This window comes from Lithobates pipiens, unplaced genomic scaffold (assembly GCF_037356315.1).
Source record: "Lithobates pipiens isolate NorthernLeopardFrog02 unplaced genomic scaffold, aLitPip1_a1.2 Scaffold_8, whole genome shotgun sequence".
NCBI lineage: Eukaryota > Metazoa > Chordata > Amphibia > Anura > Ranidae > Lithobates > Lithobates pipiens.
The window spans coordinates 498994791-499020519 of record NW_027507903.1 but is presented as its reverse complement, the minus strand read 5'-3'; the positions used below and the strand labels follow the sequence as shown (position 1 = coordinate 499020519).

The 25729-nt window shown below is 42.6% G+C and overlaps 1 protein-coding gene across 8 annotated transcripts in view; it reads left to right on the top strand.

Annotated features, from left to right (window-relative positions):
• The window catches only part of CNOT4 (CCR4-NOT transcription complex subunit 4), a 179390-nt gene that overhangs the window by 66834 nt on the left and 86827 nt on the right, over positions 1-25729 (top strand). For 5 of the 8 annotated variants that reach the window (XM_077469198.1, XM_077469199.1, XM_077469202.1 and 2 more), the window contains 4 exons: positions 2880-2966; positions 4707-4808; positions 14904-15029; positions 18489-18622. In XM_077469198.1, coding sequence (XP_077325324.1) covers positions 2880-2966; positions 4707-4808; positions 14904-15029; positions 18489-18622 — 449 coding nt within the window. The remainder of the gene's footprint in view (positions 1-2879; positions 2967-4706; positions 4809-14903; positions 15030-18488; positions 18623-25729) is intronic. The other 3 variants (XM_077469200.1, XM_077469204.1, XM_077469206.1) reach the window with 1 other exon arrangement.

The following is a 25729-nucleotide window of genomic DNA, read 5'->3' as shown; positions in this document are numbered from 1 at the left end:
TAAGTTAAGATCGAACATTAAAATTAACATTCTAGTGGCATGTCTCTAAGACCCCTTTCACACTGAGGCATTTTTGGGCTAAAAATAGCGCATGTAAAGCGCCTGAAAAACGGCTCCCCTGCAGTCTCTGTGTGAATTCCGGAGGGCTTTCACACTGAGGCAATGCGCTGCAAGCAGCATGTTTGGAGTGGCGTATACTCCGCTCCTGCCCATTGAAATGAATGGGCAGCGGTGCTTTGCGGGTCCTTTTAACCCTTTATTTGGCTGCTAGCGGGGGTCAAAAGCGCCCCACTAGCAGCCGAAAACCCCTGCAAAAACTACGGTAAAGTGTGAAAGGGACCTAAGATTTGTAGCTTTATTGCTTAACCGCTTGCTGACCGCCTCATGCCGATATACGTCGGCAGAAGGGCTCGTACAGGCAAACTAACGTACCTGTACATGGCCCTTTTAAGAGGCGGCCTGCGGCAAGCTCCATCTGTCGGCTCCCGCAGACTCGATCACCGCAGGAATACCTGCGAATGCCTCGCGGATAGGATGAACAGGGAGATGCTAATGTAAACAAACGTCTCTCCGTTCTGCCTAGTGACAGTGTCACTGATCATAGCTCCCTGTGATCAGGAGCAGAGATCAGTGACATGTCACACGTAGCCATGCCCCCCACAGTTAGGAACTCTCCCCGGGGCACACTTAATCCATACACTGCCCGTAGTGGTTAACCTCTTCACTACCAGTATCATTTACACAAGAATCCATCCATTTGTATAGCACTGATTGCTGTATAAATGACAATGGTTCCAAAAATGTCCGATGTGTCTGCCGCAATGTCGCAGTCGCGATAAAAATCGTTGATCGCCGCCAGTACTAGTAAAAAAAAAATGAATAAAAATGCCATAAAACTATCCCCTATTTTGTAGACACTAACTTTTGCGCAAACCAATCAAACGCTCATTGCAATGTTTGTACCAAAAATATGTAGAATACGTATTGACCTAAACTGAGGGGGAAAAAATGTTTTTTATATATTTTTGGGGAATATTTATTATAGCAAAGTGTAAAAAAAAAAAATATATTTTATATTTTTTTTCAAAATTGTCGCTTTTTTAATTTATTTTTATAGCACAAAAAATAAAAACCCCAGGGTTGATTAAATACCACCAAAAGAAGCTCTATTTGTGGCAAAAAAAAGACGTAAATTTTGTTTGGGAGCCACGTCGCATGAACTCGAATTTGTCGGTTAGAACGGCGCAGTGCCCAATCACAAAAAGTGCTCTGGTCAGGAAGGGGGTAAATTCTTCCGGGGCTGAAATGGTTAATGAACATGACCCCTATAGCATAGATCTGCGTGTGAAAGTGTGAATGCTAAGAAACTAGTGTGCCTCTGCATTATTTTGTGGCAAAACTACAGTAAGGCTACTTTAACACTGAAAGTGCCTCAGCGTAAATGCTAAAGCGATGCTAGCGTGGCACTTTTAACCCCTGCTAGCGGCCGAAGAAAGGGTTAAAAGCGCCCTTGTTGCTGTGCTGCAGATTCATTTCAGTGGGCAGGGGTAGATTATGTGCTCTGTGTTCAGCATTTGAGCTTTCACACTTGGTGTTTTTCAGGCGCTATTTCTATCTCTAAAATGCCTGAAAAACGCCTTCAATGTGAAAGTAGCCTAATGTCACGTACACACAACCAGACTTTTCGTGTGTACCTGTACAGCCTTGCCTGTCCGTTCATTTTGAACGTAACTCCAGGTATGACGGGACTAGAAAGAAAAGTTGATCTTGCCGCTTTCATCGGCGAGAGTGACCCCTTGCGAGCGCCGTCGCCTGGTATGGATTTTTTAAGGGGAACCTCCTACACAGAAAAAACGGCGTGGGGTCTCCCCCAAAATCCATACCAGACCCTTATCTGAGCATGCAGCCCAGCCGGTCAGGAAAGGGAGCGCCCCCCCGAACCGTACCAGACCGCATGCCCTCAACATGGGGGGTGGCTGCATTGGGGAAAGGGGGCGGAGATAGCGGAGGAGCCTGGCGAGAAGAACTGGAAATCGTGGAGAAGTCGGAAGAAGACACCGGAGCTGCCCAATAAACTACTTATTGATGCTTTTTCCCCCAGGTGAATGGGTATCCCATACTCATTCACATAGGGTGGGGGGGCCGGGATCTGGGGGCCCCTTATTAAAGGGGGCGCCCGGATTCTGATAAGCCCCCCCGCCCGCAGACCCCGACAACCAATGGCTAGGGCTGTCAGGAAGAAGACCTTGTCCTCATCAACATGGGGACAAGGTGCTTTGAGGTGGGGGGGGCCTCAGGGTGTCCCCCCCCCATGTTGAGGGCATGTGGCCTGGTACGGTTCGTCGCCACCCCCTTTCCTGACCAGTCAGGCTGCATGCTCGGAATAAGGGTCTGGTATGGATTTGGGGGGGGGCCACGCCGTTTCTTCGGCATAGGGGTTTCCCCTTAAAATCCATACCAGACCTAAAGGGCCTGGTGAACAGCACCATGTAGCCGAGCAACATTCTCGCTGGCAGGTGCTGTAGCTGCCCTTGCGTCGTATTCGGTTCGTCGGACCAGCATACAGACGAACGGGCTTCCCGTTAAGAACAACGGACCAAGATTTAAAACATGTTCTGTTTCTAGGTCCGTCTGACTTTTGGGAAAAAAATGTTCGACGGAGCCCACGCATGATCCAATTGTCCAACTCTGGTCGGCCGAACCAAGTCTGCCGGAAAGTCCGATCATGTTTACGTGACATAAGAGTCAGTTTTCTTTCACATCAGAGTAATGCATTTGATCAGCTATCTGTCATAATGATTGAATACCTTGATAAGTTATCAATGTTTGGTAGACTACACTGTTACTTTTATTATAATGTATTGTTTTTTCATTTACAGGTTTTAAAACGACCAGAATATTTTGGAAAATTTGGTAAAATACACAAAGTGGTCATTAACAACAGCACATCCTATGCTGGCTCACAGGTCAGTAAATGGGGTTTTGTACATAAAGCAAAAATAAATTCAGGTTCAAAGTTATATGCCCCCACATTTACTTAAAGCGGGAGTAAACCCAGTTTCAAAACACACTTGCATCCCCGGCATGCTGGAAATGCTAATGTTCACATTGGTTGTGCTCTCGACCAAACTTTCAAACCATCCAATGGCCTGATCATAACTGATCACATGTGCAGCATTATTTATTTCAGTTACTTTTATGCTACAGCGATGACCAAGATATTACCCTTCCAATCCAGAGACGTACCAGTATATCGCTGGATGGTAAGTGGTTAAAGCGGTTCTCCACCCTAAAGGGGAAGTTCTGCTCATCTGATCCCTCTCCTCCTCTGGTGCCACAATCGGCACCTTTCAGGGGGGAGAGGGGTGCAGTTACCTGGATAATCCAGGTATCTGCACCCACTTCCGGGACAGACCACTGCAGATGTTCTGGGAAACACACAGTTCCCAGGACACAGCGAGAACCAGCAGAGACGCGCAGCGCGACTCGCGCATGCGCAGTAGGGAACCGGAGAGTGAAGCCGCAACGCTTCACTTCCCGATTCCCTGACAGAGGATGGCGGCGGGGGCAGCAGAGAGACAAGCGATCGCTTGTCATCTGTCGCCAACATCGCTGGATCCTGGGACAAGTAAGTGTGAATTTATTAAGTCAGCAGCTGCAATATTTGTAGCTGCTGGCTTTTAATATTTTTTTTAAGGTGCAGAACCGCTTTAAGGAAAACAGTTGAATTAATTTGTGTGTTATATCTGCCTCGATTTCAGCTTAATAAAAAAAATGTCCAGAAAGGAATAGTTAATTAACACTATGGGGTCAGATGGGCTATAAATAAGTTGTTTCCTTTACTTCAGAAACAATAATAAATTGCAATTGGTTGCTCAGAGAACTACACCTAGCTAATAATATATTGGTATTTTAAGTTTTAATAAGCACAGACTGTAGATGACTTTATTTTGTGATCAGTGCTGAAACTTCTAAAAGCAAGTTCTTATACACCGATCAGGACTCAGTCTGTCTGATTGCTGGTCCCAGCAATGGAAGCCTGGATTAAATTAGCATGTGGTTTCAATGTTATTTAGTTATTTATTTTTTGATTTTCAGATGTTAATGGGTCCTTCAGACTTAGACTGTAAGCCACCATTCACACTGGTGCAACTTTGAAATTGTGCTACTTCAGTGTGTTTTCAAAGCCGCACATCGGTGAGATTTACACTGTGGATTTCTTTCGTTCATTTACGGGCATAGCACTTCCATTCTTGAATTTAGGGTTATATCACCACCTTCAGGCGTAGAACTAGGCAGAGAAAAAACAACAAGCATAGCACCGATTAGGAACGGTCCTTACTAGCCTCACTCTGCTACAGGCAGATCAGTTTTTTGTTTTTTGTTTTCTGCCTAGTCTAGAAGGACCTGGTTCCTTTTTGCTTTTCAGCTTGCGACTTAATTTAACACAAGTCTATGCAAGTTGCACTGAAGTCAGTAAAAAGTAATGCAGGAACCTTTCTCTGAGTCACAGCGATATGAACGGTTCCATCATCGGCAATGGGAATGCGACTTGTCAAATCGCATGACAAGTTGCTTCGGTGTGAACAGGGATTAATAGGGATTCATGTTATGTACACACAAACAACTAAAATGTATTCAGTTTCTCAAATTTGAGATTATTTGAGTCTGTGCTTAGGCTAAATTGCCTGTTCTGTCTCTTCCAGGGTCCAAGCGCTAGCGCATATGTAACGTACATACGGTCAGAAGATGCACTTCGAGCTATACAGTGTGTAAACAATGTGGTAGTAGATGGAAGAACACTTAAGGTAAGAGGCCATGGTGAATTTTGTTAAATTTAATGCTGTTAGCTTGTTTTGTTATCATCTGTTTTTATTTTTTTTATGATTCAATATGTTAAAATGTTGAAAAAAGACATCATTTTCTGTAACAGTGCGCTTCAAGGAAAACTAAGTGAATCTTCCCAGAGGGAACATACAGCAGTTCTAACCCAGACAGGATTTTCAACACTTTCCCAGATTTCCAAATTTAAAAATGGGTTTTGGCAATAGGCGTACCTAAAATATATCTCCACAATTCCTTCTTACTGGCCCCCCTGCTCCTTCATATCCCACTGCACTTAACTGTTTGTTTTTAACTGTTTGCCTACTGGGCACTTTTACCCCTTTCCTGCCCAGGCCAATTTTCAGCGCTGTTGCATCTCGAATGACAATTGCATGGTCATGCAACCCTGTACCCTAATTAATTTTGCACCTCCTTAAGCCTGACTGAAAAACTCCCATGGATTGAATCATCCTGTCCTGCTTTGTTGCTAGGACATTACTAAGAGACTCCAAGCTCTTAGTGTTCACCTCCACCATCACAGGAGTTGGCCATTTCTCTGACTCAAAAACCCTCTAAGAGTACATTGTACTACAAACCAAAAATCCAATACAACTTTTGCGAAACAACAAAAGCCCCCCTCACATGCACTTTCTCTTCCCTGACTCGGTAGCTCTGAGCTCAGTGTTGTAGATTTTGCTCATGTGATCGTGGAGGTGAACAGTAAGAGCTAGGAGTCTTAGTAATGCCCTAGCAACAAGACAGGATAAGATTAATTCATTCTCTGAGTTTTTCACTCTTCAGGGAGTAATTGGCCTACACCTTTTTTTAGCAAGGGGTACTTATCAACTTTGGACTTACTTGCAAAGGCATCCTTTTTGTAAATTCCGTGTGATATATATTTATATATATATATATATAGATATAGAGATATATAGATATAGAGATATATATATATATATATATATATATATATATATATATATATATATATATATACTTTTTTTTTTTGAGGTTTTTGCATGTGTACAACCATCCATACACAGAGAAAGAAGAAAAAAGTACAGTGAATTGCGGTGCATAATAAACCATCAAACAGTTCACATACTCCTTGTAATTTACATATACATAGAATTCCAACCCTATTGAAGCATATATCTAAACATTCAAACACAGCTGCAGTAATCTGATAAGATATATGTGGGGTTACATGGTAATATATTTTTTAGATATCAACACATATGTCATACTATAAACAATGCCACTAGAAACAGTGGCCCTGCTACTTAAATTGTTGAAAGCATTGCACCTCAGCTCTTATGTGTGATCACCCTCATTGTAGTGTGGATAATCATCAGGAATTTACCAATCTGCCAGAGTAAAATATTGCACACATGTCATTATGCAATGTTAAGTATTCGCATAGGTGCTAGCTCAACATTTTTAACTACCTTGCAGTATTCTGAGGGAGACCAATGAGAATGGGGCTAGGCCACGCAGTGACAACCATGGCTCTCATAATTTGTAAAATGTATTTGGCGTGCCCTTATTTTGATAGGCTTGTTGCTCTTTCAAGAGGGTTTCATTTACCTGGAGACGCCATTCTTCAAATGATGGATGACTTTGCGATAACCATTTCAGAGCGATAAGTTTGCGCACTATAAACAATAGCCTGTTAATTGGTGTTAATATCCCCAGTGGATATACTTCCTCATCCAAGCATCCCAACAAGGATATTTTGGGATCCAGGGCAATGTGAGTGGAAACAGCCCCATTAATGGTATTTGCCAGCTCACACCAGTATCTGACCAGCTTGGGACCCCTCCATAGCATGTGAAGCAGGTCCATTGGAGATTGTTGGCGATTTGGGCACGCCTGGGTGTCCCTTCTGCCCCAATTAAATGGCTTCACTGGAGTCCTATACATTCTGTGTATGGTAAAAACAGTTGGGTCAGGCATTGCGCAGATAACAACGACATAGAAGGCACTCTCTCCAGATTGGTTTGCCAGTCATCTGCTATATCACCTAGGTCTTTCTCCCACCCTCTTCTGTCTACTCTAGTTTTAGTAATTTCCCCCTGAGGAACCTGCCAGACCTGGAAATTTTAAACCCTTTGCTACAACAAACAGTCCTGCCCATCTAGTTTAAAAGTGATGAAATCTGCTCGCACAGTACAGACATGGCAAACGTGAGTTCCCAGCCCCCTGCAACCATGTTGAATGTTACACCCTAAATATAGATGTAACATTGTCTGAAATAAGTAGTTGGCCTTAAATGTGTAGTTTAGGTAGGTCCTAATCTAAAGGAGAATGTGAAAAGGTTGTACAGACAAATTATTATAATGTGTCTGGAGTAAGGATGAGCTCCGGCGTGCAGAGCCCGCCAGGAAGTCAGAACTGTGCTAATCACAGGCAGTGAGTTATTTTTAGATCTTTGCAGCTGTGCATCAGCACAATGTCTCGCTGCCTGTGATTAGCACAGTGTCGACTTCCTGGTGTGCTGTGCACGTGGGATGTGCAAACACGTCGGAGCTCATCCTTAGTCTGGAGGGATCTAAACAAAACTATACTCTTAACATAAAGCTGAACTCCACGTATGATCACAACAATACATTGGTCCAGCTTGGGCCAATCTAAGTATGCACGACTCTTATCTCAGGGTCCACTGGGGAAGATGGCAATCTGTGTAGTACAATTTGGAGCTACTACCGTGAGCTGCTATCTTCTTCTGGGTCCTGTGCTATTTTTTTCCAGTGTAGTTGTTTCTGGCAGGGTGGAGAGGTGGGATGATGACAGCACTACCTCCATCTCATCCAATCAGAGAACACCTTCTATTCATTGAATTAAAAAATAAGGCGTTTTGTGAATGGAAGAGGTGCAAAGCAAAACACCCCATGTGGTCCGTGTTCAGAGGGTAAGCCATGCAGTAGTAAGAGCCAGCTGTATCATGATTGTCAGCCGGCCCTCGGCTATGGGATTCAAGCTGGACCAATGAAACTATGCAGTAACAATCATACCTGGAGTTCAGTTTTTAGTTTTTTTTTTTTTTTTGGCAAACGAGACAAAAAAACTACAACTTGCTCCTAGAGGGTTTTTATTCTGTGTACGTTCTGCAGAGCAGTACAGAATCCATTCCCAGCATCTACTGTATAAGAGACTGGAGCTGGTTTGATGTAACTCTGTTGGACATGTGGAGGGGTGACCTTATCCCTAGCTGCCAAAGGGTAGAAACAGAAGATGCACATTGAAAGAGAGGCCAATGTTACACTTGCAACCCTAATGCTGGTGAGAACCCAGCAGCATCAGGATCTCTAGAATATATAGGGAGAGCGCTCACCTGCTTTTTGTGTCTTCTCCGCAAGGGTGAGACAGTAATGCCTGCTAAGCTAGCGAGGGAAAGTGTATGCAAGTGTTCGCCTGCCGTGCCCTCCACAGCAATTCTGCTACTAGCATGAATGCAAGTGTAAAATCTGTATTAATATGCCATAACGCATGATAGTGGTGTGTAGAGGTGCACCCAAATCAAAAATTCAAGATGCACTTGGCCGAACTGAAACAGTTTTTAAGAAATATATATTTTTAAATGTTATTTTTTTTTACTTTTAAGTAATATCATGAATTTAAACTTGAATTTATTGTTGGTCATTAACCGACAAATAAAAATGCATCCCTTTAAATTTTATGTATGTTGTTTTTGGTGCGCTTTTTGAGTCACATGGAAAAAAAAACACCATACACACTTTAGACAACATTATTGGCACCTTTTTCTTGATCTGCAAAATGCAGAAAAAAATACAATTTTCAGCCGATATGTTTCAGCCTCATCGCTAGTAAGTGGCAGCTCATCCTAGTAGTGCCACTGGTTCACCTTTTAAGACTTTGTTCTGGGCTCTTATGCCAATGTTCTTCATACCTTGATCTCTGTGGGTGTAGGCTCATTTTGGTTCTTTGGAAAAAAAATAGCACAAAAGCCTCATTCCTTTCACTGCCTTGCAAATGGCTTGCTTCTACATGTAGAGGTACATCTTTTTCCTTGTTAAAGGCGTGTGTGTGTGTGTGTGTGTGTGTGTGTGTGTGTGTGTGTGTGTGTGTGTGTGTGTGTGTGTGTGTGTGTGTGTGTGTTGTTTTTTTGTTTTTTTTTTATTACCTGTAGACTGTGTACTGGAAAATTGCTTTGTTCAATCATAATGATATGACTGAATGGCAGAGGCCTTGGGTAGCGACAACGAATGGAAACACAATAACCTGCTATATTCATCTGAGATTTGTGTCCCTGGCATCAGGCAAGATATCAAGCCTTATGTTTGTTCGTAGTGGCAGAGCCTATGAGTCACAGATCTTTTATGTTGGCAAGGTATTGTGTGATGATCTTCTATAAGACCTAGAAATGAGAGTACTGAAATTCTGGCAAATGAAAGTAAACATGCATTTCAGCTGTGCATTGTAATATCTACCAAAGCATTTATTGGTCTCTTAAGTCAGTGCAAATGCCAAAGTATTTAGCCTTCTGTTCGGCTTATGATCCAGACAGCACAGTTTGCTTCTGGACCTCCCTGCAGGTGAGACTAGTTGAAGAGAAACTTGTCTGATCTTCCAGAAAGCAGGGGGTGGAGAGCTGAAGTTGCACTCGGTGAGAAGAGCGGATTGGAGGTAAGGGCACACCCCCATTCACACTTGACACAGGAACAGAGCTGAGGCTATCAATCACAGGCTGCATGCTGGAGCTTCCTCCTGTCACTTTTTTTTCTATTGGCATCAGAAAACCTGCCAGAATTGGAATGAGGCGTCAGAGAGAAGTTACACTTGGTGCCCTGAACTGAGACAAGTACACACGATAGCATGATATGCTTTGTTCATATTTTGTCAGAGGTTTGCAACCACTTTTAATAGAAACCTAGACATGAGTCATCCGCTGATTAGCCTATCTTAGTGCTCACCCCTCCTTGGGGTACATTGTCCAAAGTTTGAAGAGCCTCTATTGACCCTCAATCTACAGTATGTGTTAAGTGTTGTAAATGCAGCTACAGGAGGCTAATGCCTACAGAGATTTGGTTACTTCTGCAGCCAGGTGAAACAATTCATCTAATAATTAATGAAACCAAACAGAGTTAAATTAATCTGCTGCCGTTTAACCTTTGTTTACCTGTAATTAAAAATAAAGAGGAATTGCGTGGGTGAAGGTTTTAACTTATGCAAACCTTAGTATAGTTAATGCCGGGTACACATGGGCTGTATATCCTGCAAAATCGGACAGTACAGTAGAAACCGACTGGCATTACGTCCATTTTTACAACTGCCGGCTCTTTCCTCTCCTCCTTGACTGACGTCCGCTGTAGTGCAGTGCTCTGCCCACTGGAACTGTCAGCCAAGACGAGAGGAGGCACTTGATCGCAGGAAGACACTGTGTTATCGGTACAGATAAGCATATTTTATATTGCACAGGGGCACTTATTGTTATAAGACAGAGGGGAGCTTTTTATAGAAGTGTCTTAACAGCTACTTTAATAATTAATTGCCCTGGGTGTGTTATTGTATGTTGAAGACATTTCACTGATTATCAAAGGTAGCCTTTTAAAACCTCGTACACACTACTAGATTGTTTCTGTTCAACCCCACAGATTGAGTGAAAAAATAAAGCTCAGGGAGAGCCGCTTTGCTAACTCTGCAATGTTAGTACAGCGATCTCCCCTGCTGTGCTATTGTGTTCTGGCAGGGCGACGCCCCCCTGCCAGAACACCCCAAGTCAGTGCTCTCAACCATTGGCTGAGAGGGCTGATCGGGGGCCAGTCAGCAGTCCTTTTTCGGCCATGAGCCTTCAATAGAAGCCGACCAAAACGGAAAGCTTCTGTTGAATTGGCTACCGTACACATGGGCTGAATGTCGTCTGGTTTCTATTGAGCTAGGCTTTAGTTATAATAGGTGTCTGTCCGCTTTCTGACTCCCACCACCTACTGCAAACACTGTGCTGAGATAATAGCAAATAAAAATTATATTCAAAGTGCTTTTAAAGTCTGTATCTACCCAGACTGTAGTATTGTTAAAGCTCATCTCCATGCAGAATTTATCCAGTGCTGTAGATGTGTTTATAACCGGCTTTCTCATGCCAATGTTTTCACCTTCAGACTCTTTCACTACCAATAAGGTCCACATCACGCAGGCAGTGACATGGGCATGTGAAGGACTTTCCCTCCTGTTAACAAGATGCATGCCTCAATTGCACAGGGACAGCAGTCCATTCATTTGAATGGACTGATGTACCTGCATTTCCTGTAGGGATAAATGTCCCAGAATTTATTTATTTTTTTCAGTGCTTGGGGGAGCCATTAAACATTAATGTCATCCCTGTGTATTCTGTTAAAAGTAGGGCTGAAACAACTAATTGATTAACCGCTTTAGCCCCGGACCAATTTTCAGCCTAAGGACCAGAGGTTTCGCACTGCACTGCTTTAACTGGTAATTGCGTGGTCATGCAATGTTGTACCCAAACGAAATTTGCGTCCTTTTCTTCCAACAAATAGAGCTTTCTTTTGATGGTATTTGATTGCCTCTGCGATTTTTTTATTTTTTGCGATATAAATGGAAAAAGACCGAAAATTTTGAGAAAAAAAAGATATTTTCTACTTTTTGTTATAAGAAAAATCGAATGAACTAAATTTTAGTCATAAATTTAGGGCAAAATGTATTCAGCCACATGTCTTTAGTAAAAAAAAAATGTCAAGCGTATATTTATTGGTTTGCGCAAAAGTTATAGCGTCTACAAACTAGAGTACATTTTCTGGAATTTACACAGCTTTTCATTTATGACTGCCTATCTCATTTCTTGAGGTGCTAAAATGGTAGGGCAGTACAAACCCCCCCCCCCCCCCCAAATGACCCCATTTTGGAAAGTAGACACACCAAGGAAATTGCTGAGGGGCATGTTGAGCCCATTGAATATTTTTTTTTTTTTTTGTCCCAAGTGATTGAATAATGACACAAAAAAAAAAAAGTTTACAAAAAGTTGTCACTGAATGATATATTGCTCACACATGCCATAGTTATATGTGGAATTGCACCCCAAAATATATTCTGCTGCTTCTCCTGAGTACGAGGATACCACATATATGGGACTTTTTGGGAGTCTAGCCGTGTACGGCACCCCGAAATCCAATCACTGCCTTCAGGATTACTAAGGGTGCAAATTTTTGATTTCACTCCTCACTACCTATCAGTTTCGAAGGCCATAAAATGCCAAAATAGCACAAACCCCCCCCCCCAATGACCCCATTTTGGAAAGTAGACACCCCAAGCTATTTACTGAGAGGCAGGTTGAGTCCATGAAATATTTTATATTTTGCCACAAGTTGCAGGAATATTGCAATTTTTTTTTTTTTTTTGCACAAAGTTGTCACTAAATGATATATTGCTCACACATGCTATGGGCATAAGTGAAATTACACCCCAAAATAAATTCTGCTGCTTCTCCCGAGTACGGGGATACCACATGTGGGGGACTTTTTAGTAGCCTAGCCACGTACGGGATCCCGAAAACCAAGCACTGCCTTCCGGATTTAAATATAAAACGCTACCAAAAAAACTGTTAGCGATGGCAGGGATCAGGCCTGACTCTGCGATCGCTGTAGTTATGTGTTTAGTGTTTTGTAAGTGACAGTGATCGATCGATACTGCACTTGGGTGGGCTGGGCGGAGGGGCAAAACGCAGGTGCTAGCAGGTATCTGGGCTGATCCCGCTAACAATGCGTTTTTTTGGAACCCTAAACTGCTGGGGACGCTAGTATAGATCTGATCAGATCAGATATTGATCTGTTCAGATTCTATACCACTACGGAAGGTGTATGCTTTACGCGTGGATGTTAGAGGTACTGGCACTAACCTAGCGCTGCCTGGGGCGACGCAGACCCTGACCCTAAAACCTAATTAATATCACCCGCCTGGTGATCAGGGGGTTAAACCTTTATTGGGTAATAAATGGTGGGTGCCCTGATGTTATAAAAAGCAAACTAACTAACCAGAGTCACCCGTAACACTTATACGTTGATCACTGGTGAAAGGGTTAACAAGGGGCAATCACGGGGTTCAAATTTTTATTAGGTAGTATATGGGGGTCCCTGGCGCTATATAAAAACCTGACGGGGAACCTAAATAACTAACTGGCTAACCAGTGTTACCAGTGACACTTATACGGTGATCGCTGGTGGAAGTGTTAATTAGGGGCAATCAGGGGGTTAAAACCATTATTGGGTAGTATATGGGGGTACCTAGCGCTATAAAAACTTGGCGGTGAATCTAAAAAAATAACTAGCTACCTAGTGACACTAATGCAGCGATCAGAAAAATGATCGCTTGGTGACACTGGCAAAAGGGGGTGAAAGGGTTAACTCTAAGAGCAATCAGGGGGTTAAACCTTTATTGGGGGTGGTAGGGGGCTACCCTGGACCTAACACTAACTGCCCTGACAGTTTTTACTTTTACAACTGACACTGAATGCAGTGATCAGTAAAGAAATTGTCACTGCAATCAGTGACACTGTGACGGGGAGGGGGGATCGGGCGTCGATCGGGGTGGGGGTGTTTGTGTGCCTATGTGTACCTACATGTCAGTGTAGTGTTGGTGCACACTTACTTTTAGTCTTCTCCTCGTAGTCTGGTCAAAAACACCTCCCCGCGGAGAATGACATCACTTCCTCCCTGCCTGTGTATACAATACACAGTGGGAGGAAGCTTCTCATTCGCCAGGAGCGATCGAGAGGGGATGGCCAGAAACCAACGGCCATCCCCTCATCCCGGATCACTCCTGAAGCGAAACGGACCGCCGCATCCACAATGGCATGCGGCGGTCCTTAAGTGGTTAATCGATTATGAAAGTGATTAATATTTTCATAATCGATTTAATCGGTCAGTAACAAAATGGGGTTAAAGTTAATGAGTCTGATGATTACCAGATTGACCCTTTTAATAGTATATCTCTCCTCTAATAGTATATACAGTATATGTCCTCTAATAGTATATGCAGCATATCTCCTCTATTAGTATATACAATATATAGCCTATAATAGTATATACAGTATATCCCCTCTAATAGTATATACAGTATATCCCCTCTAATAGTATTTACATTATATCTCTCCTCTAATAGTATATACAGTATATACCCCCTCTAAGCTATACAGTATATCTCTTCTGTCATTCTCAGAGTGGATTAGATATTTTGCTCCCTAACCATATAGTTGGTTATTTATATTTACTACTGCATATAGAGATATTTAAGAATAAATTGTCATTTTTAAAACTTTACATATTAACAAAATTGGACACCACACTTTTTTTTTTAAGGTTATTAACTGATTAATCTAAACCATAATCGGCCAACTGATCGATTATGAAAATAATCGTTAGTTGCAGCCCTAGTTTGTTTGTGCGGCTGCATTCAGGTGCTGAAAGTATGCGGTTTACACGCACTCTTGGGCCTCTTTCACACTGGGGCGGTGCGGGCATTGGCAGTAAAGCACCGCTATTTTTAGCGACGGTATGCTGCCGCTAACAGGGAAGCTTTAACCCTGCTAGCGGCCGTAAAAGGGTTAAAACCGCCTGCAAGGCGCCGCTGCAGCGGTGCTTTGCCAGCGGTATAGCCGCGCTGCCCCATTGATTTCAATGGGTAGGAGAATACACCGCTCCTTCACTGCTCCAAAGATGCGGCTAGCAGGACTTTTTTCCCTGTCCTGCCAGCGCACTGATCCAGTGTGAAAGCCATCGGGCTTTCACACTGGAGTGAAAGGGGTCGGTTTTTTTCAGGTGCTATTTTTAGCGCTGTAGCGCCTGAAAACCGCCTCGGTGTGAAAGGGGCCTTACTCCTAAACAGATGTCTATGTTGTCTAGGGTACTACAGTAGCAATGTAACTAGTTTTGGAAAACATGATACTTGGTACAAGCAGCTGGAGAGCATGGTGTGTTCTATGGGAGTTTACTGATTGGGTTTAGCTCTACTTTAAGGATATATCTGTTCATTCTTGATTTATAGTTTTCACTATGACCTCTTCCCAAACTCTGGTATTGTATAGCTGACGGCTTTCTTTTGTTCTCAAGGCATCTTTAGGTACAACAAAATACTGCAGTTACTTCTTAAAAAATATGCAGTGTCCAAAACCAGACTGTATGTATCTACACGAATTGGGGGACGAGGCGGCTAGTTTCACAAAAGAAGAAATGCAGGTAAGAGATCCGTGTGGCTAGCTTATGTTATTTAGTTTGTGCCACTCCAAGATATCACTTGGCACATGTTTTTATTTATTTTTAACTGTTCCAACAGTTTTTTGCGCACGTGGTTTGCTGGTGATATCTTGGATTTGGACTGTCTTCACTGAATCTTTGTTTATCGTCTGTTAATTGAAAGTGCATAAAGAAAAAAGAAAGTGCATTTATTGTAAGCTTGAACTACAGGCAAATACTTAAAATACAATGAAACGTTATTCTTTGCTGTCTCATCTGCCAGGAGATTTGCATTTCTGTTCAGCCAGTTTTGTCATTTTTAATTTTTATTTTTTTATAGCACCCCTGCCAGATTGACAGCAATGTGCAATGCAGTCAAACCTGACTGGCTCACAAAGCAGCTGAACACAAATTATATACCAACTTTATTTGAAGAAAAAAACACAATTGCAATTAGGTTTTTGTGTCTTTTCTGCCTGAAAGCTCCTTTCCTTTCTAACCCGGATTTTTAATTTTTTATTTTTGCTATGTACACTGTTTATAGTGCATTCACATTGCGATGTGCACACTAAATTTGTAAGCTGCCAAGAGTGGGAGCCTGGATAAAATATTGTAACTCCAGCACACATACACATAAGTTCCATCAACAGTGGACACTTGAGGCCCGTATGCACGATCAGGAAATCGGACGAAAAATACCTCCTTCAAAGTGATCGTACGATAATCCGATGGTTAGTACATACATAGCTTTCAAGAGCTGTACAGGACAAGTCTTGCTAAATTATCCAGTGGGACAAGCACAAAATTTTTTCTCGTTCAATACCAGATCATATGATTTTTGTTTATCAGTACTGTTTTTCTTAAGTTTAGTGACCTCATGTTCGATATGAGACTAGCATGCAAAAAAATGATCATTCATCCGATAATCTCATAATGTGTACCAGGCTTTAGTGGTCAAGGAAGGAAGGCACTGAATATGGATAGTGGTGGCAAAGTAGAGCTGTTAGTTGTGGAGGAGGGTAAACTGGGCTCTATATTAACTGTGCTGCTTTTTAAGGAATGTATGTTTATTAATTGGGTTTAGTCAAAATCTGCCAGCAGTTTGTTTTTATAAATTGAATGCCTTTTTTAAACTTTCAACAAAAAAGCCTGGTACACAGTAGTCAAATATTGAATAGTTCAACAGAAACCAACCAACATTTGGCCTGTGTGTACATCAGCCTGTCCGGGCATGCTGGAAAATCAGCATCCGATCAGCGCTGGCAGCCATTGACTGGTCTGTTCTGGTGTGGCGGGTGGGCGGGAGCAGTGTTCCTGTCGGAATACAATAGCTCAGCGGTAAGATTGCTGTATGAACATTGCATACTTAGTACAGTGAGCTGTTAATTTTTTATTTTTTTTCATTCAGCCCGCTAGATTGAGCAGAAAAAAAATAAAAATAGGTTGATGTGTGTGTACTATGCTTTGATTGTAGCGCCACTGGCCTGGTTTTTAGGATCTGAAGGACGTGGCGGCAACCCCGCTTAACTAGTGATATTTCACTTTTGGCAAGACCATCCAAGCGAGCGGGCTGAGTCTACCTTTCACCAACAGGCACATTTTTTTTTTCCCTAGTCTGATGTTTACGTGCAATTGGGTTTTGGAGGGTCACTATTTTTAAATAGATGTACTTTTTGTTCTGTCTAGCGTTTAGGTTCTCTTTAAGCAAGGCGAGTCTTTCTACTGCTTTTGTATACAAGATGGTCTTTGTAGCCTGTACTGAATATAGAAAACCTCTTTCCCAGACAATTGGATGTTGGTGTTGGGAGCGCTGTATAACACGACAGCTCGCCCTGTCTGTCATTACAAAACATCAATCAGTCAACAGTGACAGACAAGACAGAAACATATTTGATCTCACTGAGTGCCCGTTCACACAGGGGCGACGCGACTTGCAGCGCGACTCACAGACGCGACCTGCACACGACTTCAGCGGCGACTTGCAAAATGACTTCTGTATAGAAGTCAATGCAAGTCGCCTGAAGTCGCCCCGAAAATACTACAGGAACCTTTTTCTAAGTCGGAGCGACTTGAGTCGCTCCTATTAGAACGGTTCCATAGTACAGAACGGAGCGCGACTTGTCAGGCGGCTAAGTCGCCTGACAAGTCGCGGTAGTGTGAACGGGCACTGACAAACTGCTGTTTGTGTATGATAAACTTTGTACTTGGAAACAAACTGCTTCTGTGCCAAGTACTCATATTTGTGTTGATTTTTTAACACTGTACAAGATTGTCTGAGCTCATTTATTATGCATTCAAATTTTGATTGATGTAAGTCATTGCAATCAAAGAGTAATAAGAAATGCTTGCAGCTATGTAATAACCCAAATTGCCTTCACAAAATATCTGAAATATAATTAGTAATATGCTAATCATAATGCCGGCTTTTATAATGAAAATGGCATGTAGTAGATGTCACATACCCAAAGGTTTTCAATTGGTTTGTTAAACATAGGCAATTTCAAACTTTTTTCCTTTTCGCACAATGTGCACATAATTGTTGGTCATAACGTTTTCCATACAGATTTTTTTAAATCACTAGTTAACTGAATTGCCTGTCCAGAACACATTAAAGTGATTAGAAAGTAGTCTACTTTATTTTTGGGGGAAAAAAACGATGATCTACTTACCTGCTCTATGCAAGGGTAGTGCACAGAGGACTCCGAGCCTCCTCTTTATTGGTCCCCCTCTGGCGCTCTCTGCCATGCGTCTTCTCTGTGTGCCACAGTAGGAAGCCACTTTATATGGGGGCACACATGCAAGCATGCTCCCAATCCAGGCTGTGTGCATCCGTAGACTCCCACATTTAAATACAACCTTTCTGTTTTGGTTACATACCTCAATTTATGGCCAGTGTCGACATCACTGTCTGTGTTTCTCTATGCAATGTTGGTAGATCATCTGAAAGTGTGCTTGTTGCTAGGTAGATTGCATTTGCATGCAGACCACCCTAGATAACGCCACATGTGCTGCTGAACCTCCATGGTTGAAAGATCTGAAATCCAATAAATGAAAGAAGCAGGCCAAGGACAGTAAGGCTGGGGGGCAAAGCGCTAGATGATGCTAGATGCTCTACAGCCAGTAATTATTTATTTTTTGCAGCGAGCCAAATAACAGGTTTAGAGGTACATTTGAAACCATTGTTGAATGCTTCCTTGTTCTTTCATGTGTGTCTGTCTCTTTTATATACAAATTAATTGCTGATGTGTGAGAGAGAACTTATTGAGCTGTGAGCTTTTGTGGTGCTAAACTCTCTAATCTGCTTGATCTGGCTGCAAAATTGTTTACCATGTGAATTTAGTATTGGTAGTGACAATGGGAAAAAGCTGTGAACATAAACTCATACACATAAACACACCACTCTTAACCCCGCTAATCGGTTCTGTGTGTATGTAGCCTTCACTGTAGTATTTGTTGTTGCAGGCGGGCAAACATCAGGAATATGAACAGAAGTTGCTTCAGGAACTCTACAAACTTAACCCTAACTTCTTACAGTTGACTACGGGTACAGTTGACAAGAACAAAAACAAAGTGACACCCTTACAGAGGTATGATGTGTAAGTACTGCCACTTTACGGTCCTGTCCCCATCTGCATGTCTGTGTGCATGTGGTATCCTCTGGATCTTTTTCATGCCTTTACATCTTCGTGAACGGTTATGCTACTTTTTTGTGTTTTTTAGTAAGGACCTACTTACTGTGTTTCTGAGGAGCACTTGTGTCATTTTTCTTTGTTTGCTATAGGGATACTTCGAGTGAGAAAATGTATGTAATGGGTTGGGCTAATAACTTAACTAGCTATAAATTCACTTTGTGTGTGCCAAATGCCTTTGCAAACCAAGATATTACCTTGAAAAAGTAGTGGTGGCCTCATCACTGTGCTGTACATGGCCATAACTGATGTGTGAGAAGAGCCTAGGAGGTCCACCCACTTACAATCTACACTACATTCTGCACAAAACTGGGGGGGGAGTAGATAAAAGACCAGTCATGCTGCACAAAGAGAGAAGAAAAGCAATGCCTAGTCTTTACTGCAGGAAGCACCTGCACAGGTAATGTTTCACACTGGATCATTGACATTAAGCAGCGGTGTTCCGGTTGTGCCTGGGCACACCCTAATCCGGGGGTCAGCAACACGATGATCGCGATCTGCCTGCCGATCATGGGCAGGCGATGGGTAGACCATAATCTTTCCTTGCCAACTCCCGGAAACTGGACAGAAAGGCAGGCAATTACAGGTCATGCACTGATGTTGGATGAGAAGCCCTGGTTTGCAGTCTCCGCTCTAATTTATCTCAGAAGTGTTCTTTCGGGTTGAGGTCAGGCCTCTGTGCAGCCCAGTTAAGTTCCTCCACCCCAAACTTGCTTACCCATGTCTTTATGGACCTGTCTTTGTGCACTGATGTGCAGTCACGTTGGAACAGGAAGGGGCCATCCCCAAACTGCTCCCACAAAGTTGGGAACATGAAATTGTCCAAAAGGTCTTTGTATGCTGATGCCTTAAAAGTTCCCTTCATTGGAACTAAGGGGCCAAGCCCAACCCCTGAAAAACAACCCCCACACCATAATCCCCCCTCCATCAAATGATTTGGACCAGTGCACAACGCAAGGTCCATGAAGAAATGAATGAGAGGGTTTGGGATGGACGAACTTTACTGACCTGCACAGAGTCCTGACCTCAACCCGATAGAACATCTTTTGGATGAATTAGAGCAGACAGCGAGCCAGGCCTTCTCGTTCAATATCTGTGCCTGACCTCGCAAATGCGCTTCTGGAAGAATGGTCAAACATTCCCACAGACACACTCCTAAACCTTGTGGACAGCCTTATCTGAAGAGTTGAAGCTGTTATAACTGCAAAGGGTGGGCTAACTCAATATTGAACCCTACGGACTAAGACTGGGATGCCATTAAAATTTGTGTGTGTGTAATATATATATATATATATATATATATATATATATATATATATATATATATATATATAAATATTACACACACAGTCAGGTTTTTGTGATGTAAAAAAAAAAATGAAACGAAGATGGATCATTTCGGATTTTTTTCCTCCTTTTAATGTGACCTAGGTGGAGGCAAGTGAAAATATAAAATATGGTTGATAAGTGTGCAAGTATATGTTTGTGGTGTTTTTTTTTTTTTTTTTGCATTATTTTATTTAAAATGTGTGAGTGTGTATATAAGTAACAATGAAATTCAATTTTGTATCTATATTGAGAGATAAGAGTAGAGTGATGTATGAAGAAACCAATAAATAATATCTAACAATTAAACACTAACCATACATCCAGCCAACTATTTAAGCATTGCTGATAAAACAATTAGATCCGATTCTATGTTTAACCCTTTAAGGTCAATCACTTGAGTTTTATAAACCCACCAGGTTCCTTTTTGCTGGGTAGTCTAATGTTGAACCTGCTGGGTTGAACGGGAAAAAGTGTGTGCCAGGCTTTAGTTTGAAATATCACTGATCCAATTATTTATAATCATTTCCTGGGGTACCAACAAATCTGTCCAAGCCATTTTAGAGTATACATTTTTTTTTATTTGCATACTTTCTTTGATGTGCTCTATGACCAAAGGCATGCGACGGTTGCTTTTAATTTCATTAATTTTCTGGAGGAATGATGTTTGTTTCATTGTGCTCTAAGTCAGTGGTCCCCAACCTTTTTGGCACCGGGGACCGGCTGTGTGGATGAAAATTATGCCAAGGACCGGTCACGATTTTTCACGGGCAATGGCTGGTGTTAGTGATTGCTTCATATGGTGTCGGGGTGATTGAAGCACATTATTTCTATTATTGCATTGCAGTAATAAATAAAATAGTTCAACTCGCCATACTGTAGAATCAGTGGGAGCCCCGAGTGTGTCACTTGCCACTGTTGCCTGCTACTAGATGTGCCTAGTCACTTGCCACGCTGCCTGTCACCAGATGCGGAATGTCACTTGCCACATCACCTGCCACACTGCCTGCCACGAGATGTGGATTGCCACCTGCCACGTTGCCTCTCACCAGATGCGGAGTGAGTGGAGCGCCCCTTGTGGTATGTCAGGCAGACAGCTGAGGGGGTGAACTACAAGTCCCAACACACCTCACCTGTACTCCCACACACAGCTCACCTGTCACTGATGACGTCACATCTCTGTGTTGCAGGGTGTCTCTCTCCTCATGCTGCAGCTGGTCTCATCTGGCAGAGGGAGGGTCCGGGACTCCTTCGGCTGTCAGTCTCTGGCTCCACCCTTTTGACATTCCTGATTTAGCTGTCCGGGGGTTGATGACCCCTGCTCTAAGTGACGCAACAAATTTGTCGATATTTGTGTATAAAAATAAAAAGGGGGCATAAAAGACAGCAAATTTTATCATTGTTCTCATTTGTATACTTTATCCAGCAGTGCCAAGCTCCTCTAAATAAAACTGCCTTGTCTTTACCTGTACTTTGAGAGCATCACCTCATGATCAAGGCCATTGGAAGCATTTATTTTTAGCCAGTCTGCACTGCACAGTGTAGCAAGCAATATATGAATTAAATATAATTTTTTTTTTTTTTTTTTTTATTTTACCTGTACTAACTTTGGCTTTATTTAATGCTTGTATGAACGTACAAAGCTAGAGTTTGGTATCTGTAGAGATCAAGCGGGTTGATTTTTTTTTTTTTGTCAGGTTTTTTTTTTTTTCTCTCTTGGATAAACCTGTTTAATTTTTATGAGTTTTCAGATGCTAATGCCACATTATGATATGAACACTGCTTTTGCCAAGCAATTTGTTTGCAAATCCTTATTTAGGAGAACCTTTTTTGCTGTGAGAGGTTTTGCCAAATGTTTTCTAGGTTGACCTCTTGCTCCTGGCTTTCACTTTAACCCCTTAGTGCAGACTGTACGCACATGCGGCTTCGGCTTGAAGAGGTTATACAAGGGCAATGCCTGCAGCGGCAGGCATCACCCCGGTACCATTTTTTAGGTCGGGTCTTTAGGGATAACAATCAATGCGGCTAAAAGGTGCTGGAGTGGATGTTCCCCCTTCCACCTCTCTTCCCGGGCCCTCCCGTCCCACGATCCGGTGTCTTTTTATATATGGTCTGATAGTGTCCGCTGTGTACTGCGCACAGTACACAGCAACACAGATTCCGAAAATAGCCGAGGATGAACGGCGCCTGCGCCATGAGTCCAGGTTCTATCCCCACCATCCAAGTGGACATAGAGTAGGAATATAAAAGAGGCGAGGCCGAGCCCGAAGCGTGGCGAGGGGCCCTCTAATTTTCACAACCCTATGTCTGCTTGAATGGTGGGGCTACCACCTCCACTCACGGCGCAGGCGCCGTTCAGCTTTGGAGATTTTCCGAAGTTTCTTCTGCCCCGTACTGCACATGCGCAGTACGGGGCGGACACTATATGATGGCAGGACACTATCTGCCAGAACACCGGCACTTCCGCTGGCTAGGCTGAAACTGGAACTAAGCCGGAAACGGCTTAGTTACAGTCTCCTGTATAAAAAAAAACATCACTTCTGGTTCACTCGGCTACCAATGGTGCCGATTTAAGAAAGACAGTATTCAGAATTGCCATTTTTGGCGATCTAAATACTGTGAAGTGCAAAGGAGGAATTTAGGGTCTTTTAGACCCCAGAACCCTCCATAAGGAGTATCTGTCACAAGGAATGTTTACATTCCTTGTGACAGCAATAGCTGATAAGAATTTTATTTTATTTTTTAAAGTGACAATGTAAAATTTTAATTTTTATTTTTTTAAAGCGTCCCCGTCTCCGCAACCTGGCACAGCAAACAAACCGCATATGTAAACTGTTTTCAGTTCACACGTGAGGTATCACCACAATCGTTAGAGCGAGAGCAATCATTCTAGCAAAAGACCTCTGTAACGCTAACCTGGTAACCGTTCATTTTTATTTATTTTTTTGATTTTTAGGTACCGTAGTTTGTCGTCATTCCACGAGTGTGTGCAATTTCAATGCATGGCATGTTGGGTATCTATTTACTCGGCATAAGAGCTTTCATGTTATACAAAAAAAATTTAGCTAACTTTACTGTTTAGTTGTTTTTGGTTTTTTTAATTGATGAAAGTACTTTTTTTTTTTCCCAAAAAATTGTGTTTTTAAAGACTGCTGTGCAAATACCATGTAACATAAAATATTGCAACGATCACAATTTTATTCTCTAGGGTCTCTGCTAAAAAAAAAATGTGTGTGTGTGTTTGGGGGTTTTAAGTAGTTTTCTAGCAAGAAATATGGATTTTAACGTGTAAGCAACAAGTGTCAGAAATAGGCTTAGGCATGAAAGGGTTAGTTGTAGCATCACTGATTATTCATAGACCCAGGGTTATAGGCTGGCACCTGGCAAAGCTTCTGAGGACATGCCCCCTGGGCATCCCACTTCTTGAGTTCTCAGTTTTTGTTTCTTTTGCTTGTGTTCGGCGTTGGTGGCCCTCCTCTCCCATATGAAGAAATCACTCTTAAGGCAAGTATTTTACCTTCAGATTCTTCAATCGCCACTTCACTGTCTTTTAATACAACAATAGAAGCAGTGTATCCCGAGCTGTGTAACCTTGATAAAGCCTTGGCAGTCATACCCAGATGCCACACCATGGAAACAGTCTGTAATGCTGCTGCAGGCGCTGGATCCTGTTTGGTCATTAATAGATCTTAGGGCGTGGTCCAACCCTTTGGAACCCACAGTCTCTGCAGATCCCTCTGGGGGTATGCCCACCATGAGGAGTGAAGCGTGGACCCTATTTAGAACATGTAAGACAGGGGTCACCCAGTATCTGACCATTACTGTAGTCTCACAGCAAGTATGATACAGAATATCTCTCTGCTTGTTTTACACTGTGTATCCTGAATAGTATGCATTGTGATGTAAAAAATATCAAGAAACCCTGAATGTGTTTGGAATGTATGTATTTCCCTTATTCAGTTTAAACTTTTCATACCGTTGCAGGGTGATCACCACCTAGGTTGCTGTGTACTTTCTTGGATAGTTTTACTCTGTTTCTGCAGTCTGGAGCAAAACCATTTTTTTTAACACTGGTCTCTGCATTTGATTCTAGCTGTCACAAGTCCTCTGACAACTAATGGCTTTAATACAGCCATCGCTATCCAGGGCTCAAGGGAACCAGGCCCTTCTCCACCCCCACCACCTCTATCTGGGGCAGATCACGATATGCCTGCTCTAGAAGATGGAGGGTAGAAGGTAGACATAGAGGAGACTGGAGGCAGGTTCAAAGGATTCTGTTAAAACCTATTCATAGAACGAAAACTCAATGGTATTTGTCCTAGCAAAAATGCCTAAACAAGTACCTGCAAATTCCAAAATGTATTTTGTTATTGCCAAAGGCAATTTATTGCCTCTCTAAGACAAGAGAAATGCCTGGCATCTGAAAGGCCCTAATACACACGGGCCGAATGTCAGCAGGCCTTAGCCGGTTCAGTAGAAACCGGCAGACATTCAGTCTGTGTAATGCAGCCGGTCCGACAGAAGCCGGCCTTTTGGTCGGCTTCTGTTGAAGGTGCATAACCGAAAAAGGTCTTGCGATCATGTTCTGGAAGGGGGGCTTCCACCTATCAGAACCCAATAGTACAGCAGGAGAGATCGCTGTACTAACATCATAGTTGGTACAGCAGCTACTCCCGTGCTGTCAGTTTTGTTTTCGTTCAGCCCTGCTGGTTTGAATGAAAAAAAAAACTAGTAGTGTGTGCTAGGCTTAAACATCCAAGATGCCTATCTGCAGATTCCCACTTACCACTTCTCAATTGTCCTATCTGCAATTCTCAGTAGGGGGCAAACCTTTGCAGTTTGTTGCACTGCTATTGTGACATATCCTCAGGGCATTCAGGTCACGGTACCTAAACAAATTTCTTCTGAAGGACTTGTCTCCTTTCCAGCTATCTGCAAACATCCACAGAACTATTACGATACTTCAGGCTTCTGGTTGGATTATCACTCTCCAACCTTACCTATGCCACTTGGGTCTCGTTCTAGACACAGCCCAAGCAAAAGTCCTTTTCCAGAAGACAAGCTGGCCTCTCTCAGATCTCACTCTCGGTCCTTGCAATCAAAGCAGTGTCCCTATGTGAGATTCTTTGGCCTTATGGTGCACTCCTTTAGAGGCTGTTCTATTTACTCAACACCGTTCAAGACATTCTCAATACATCTTGTTGGCATGGAACAAACATGCTCCTTTGCACAACCTGTCTATGCTCCTATACACCCAAGCAGGAAAATCCCTAGCTTGGTGGATTTCAAGCCCAGCCCAGGGGAAGTCATTCCCCCATAACATGGAATCATTTTACCACAATATTGAAAAGTGTACCAGCAGATGCTAGTCTCTCAGGCTGGGAAGGAGTGTTCCAAACTCTCACAGTTCAAGGAACATGGTCACCATAGAAAGCAACATCAACCTTCTGGAACTCAGAGCGACCAAAATAGCTCTGCACCATTGGACCCCCCTCTAACATCTTCAGGCTGAAATGTCAAAGATGAGGACTCAGGACAGAGATAACCTGGCTTCCGGGTTTGTCAAGTTACCCAAGACCGAGGATCATGTAGCACTGGCATCAAATGCCTCAATAATTCCCTGGACTTGTTTCAGGCTAATCTATTTCTTTCCTCCAGTGCAAATTTTGTATTGACTACTCTGCAAAA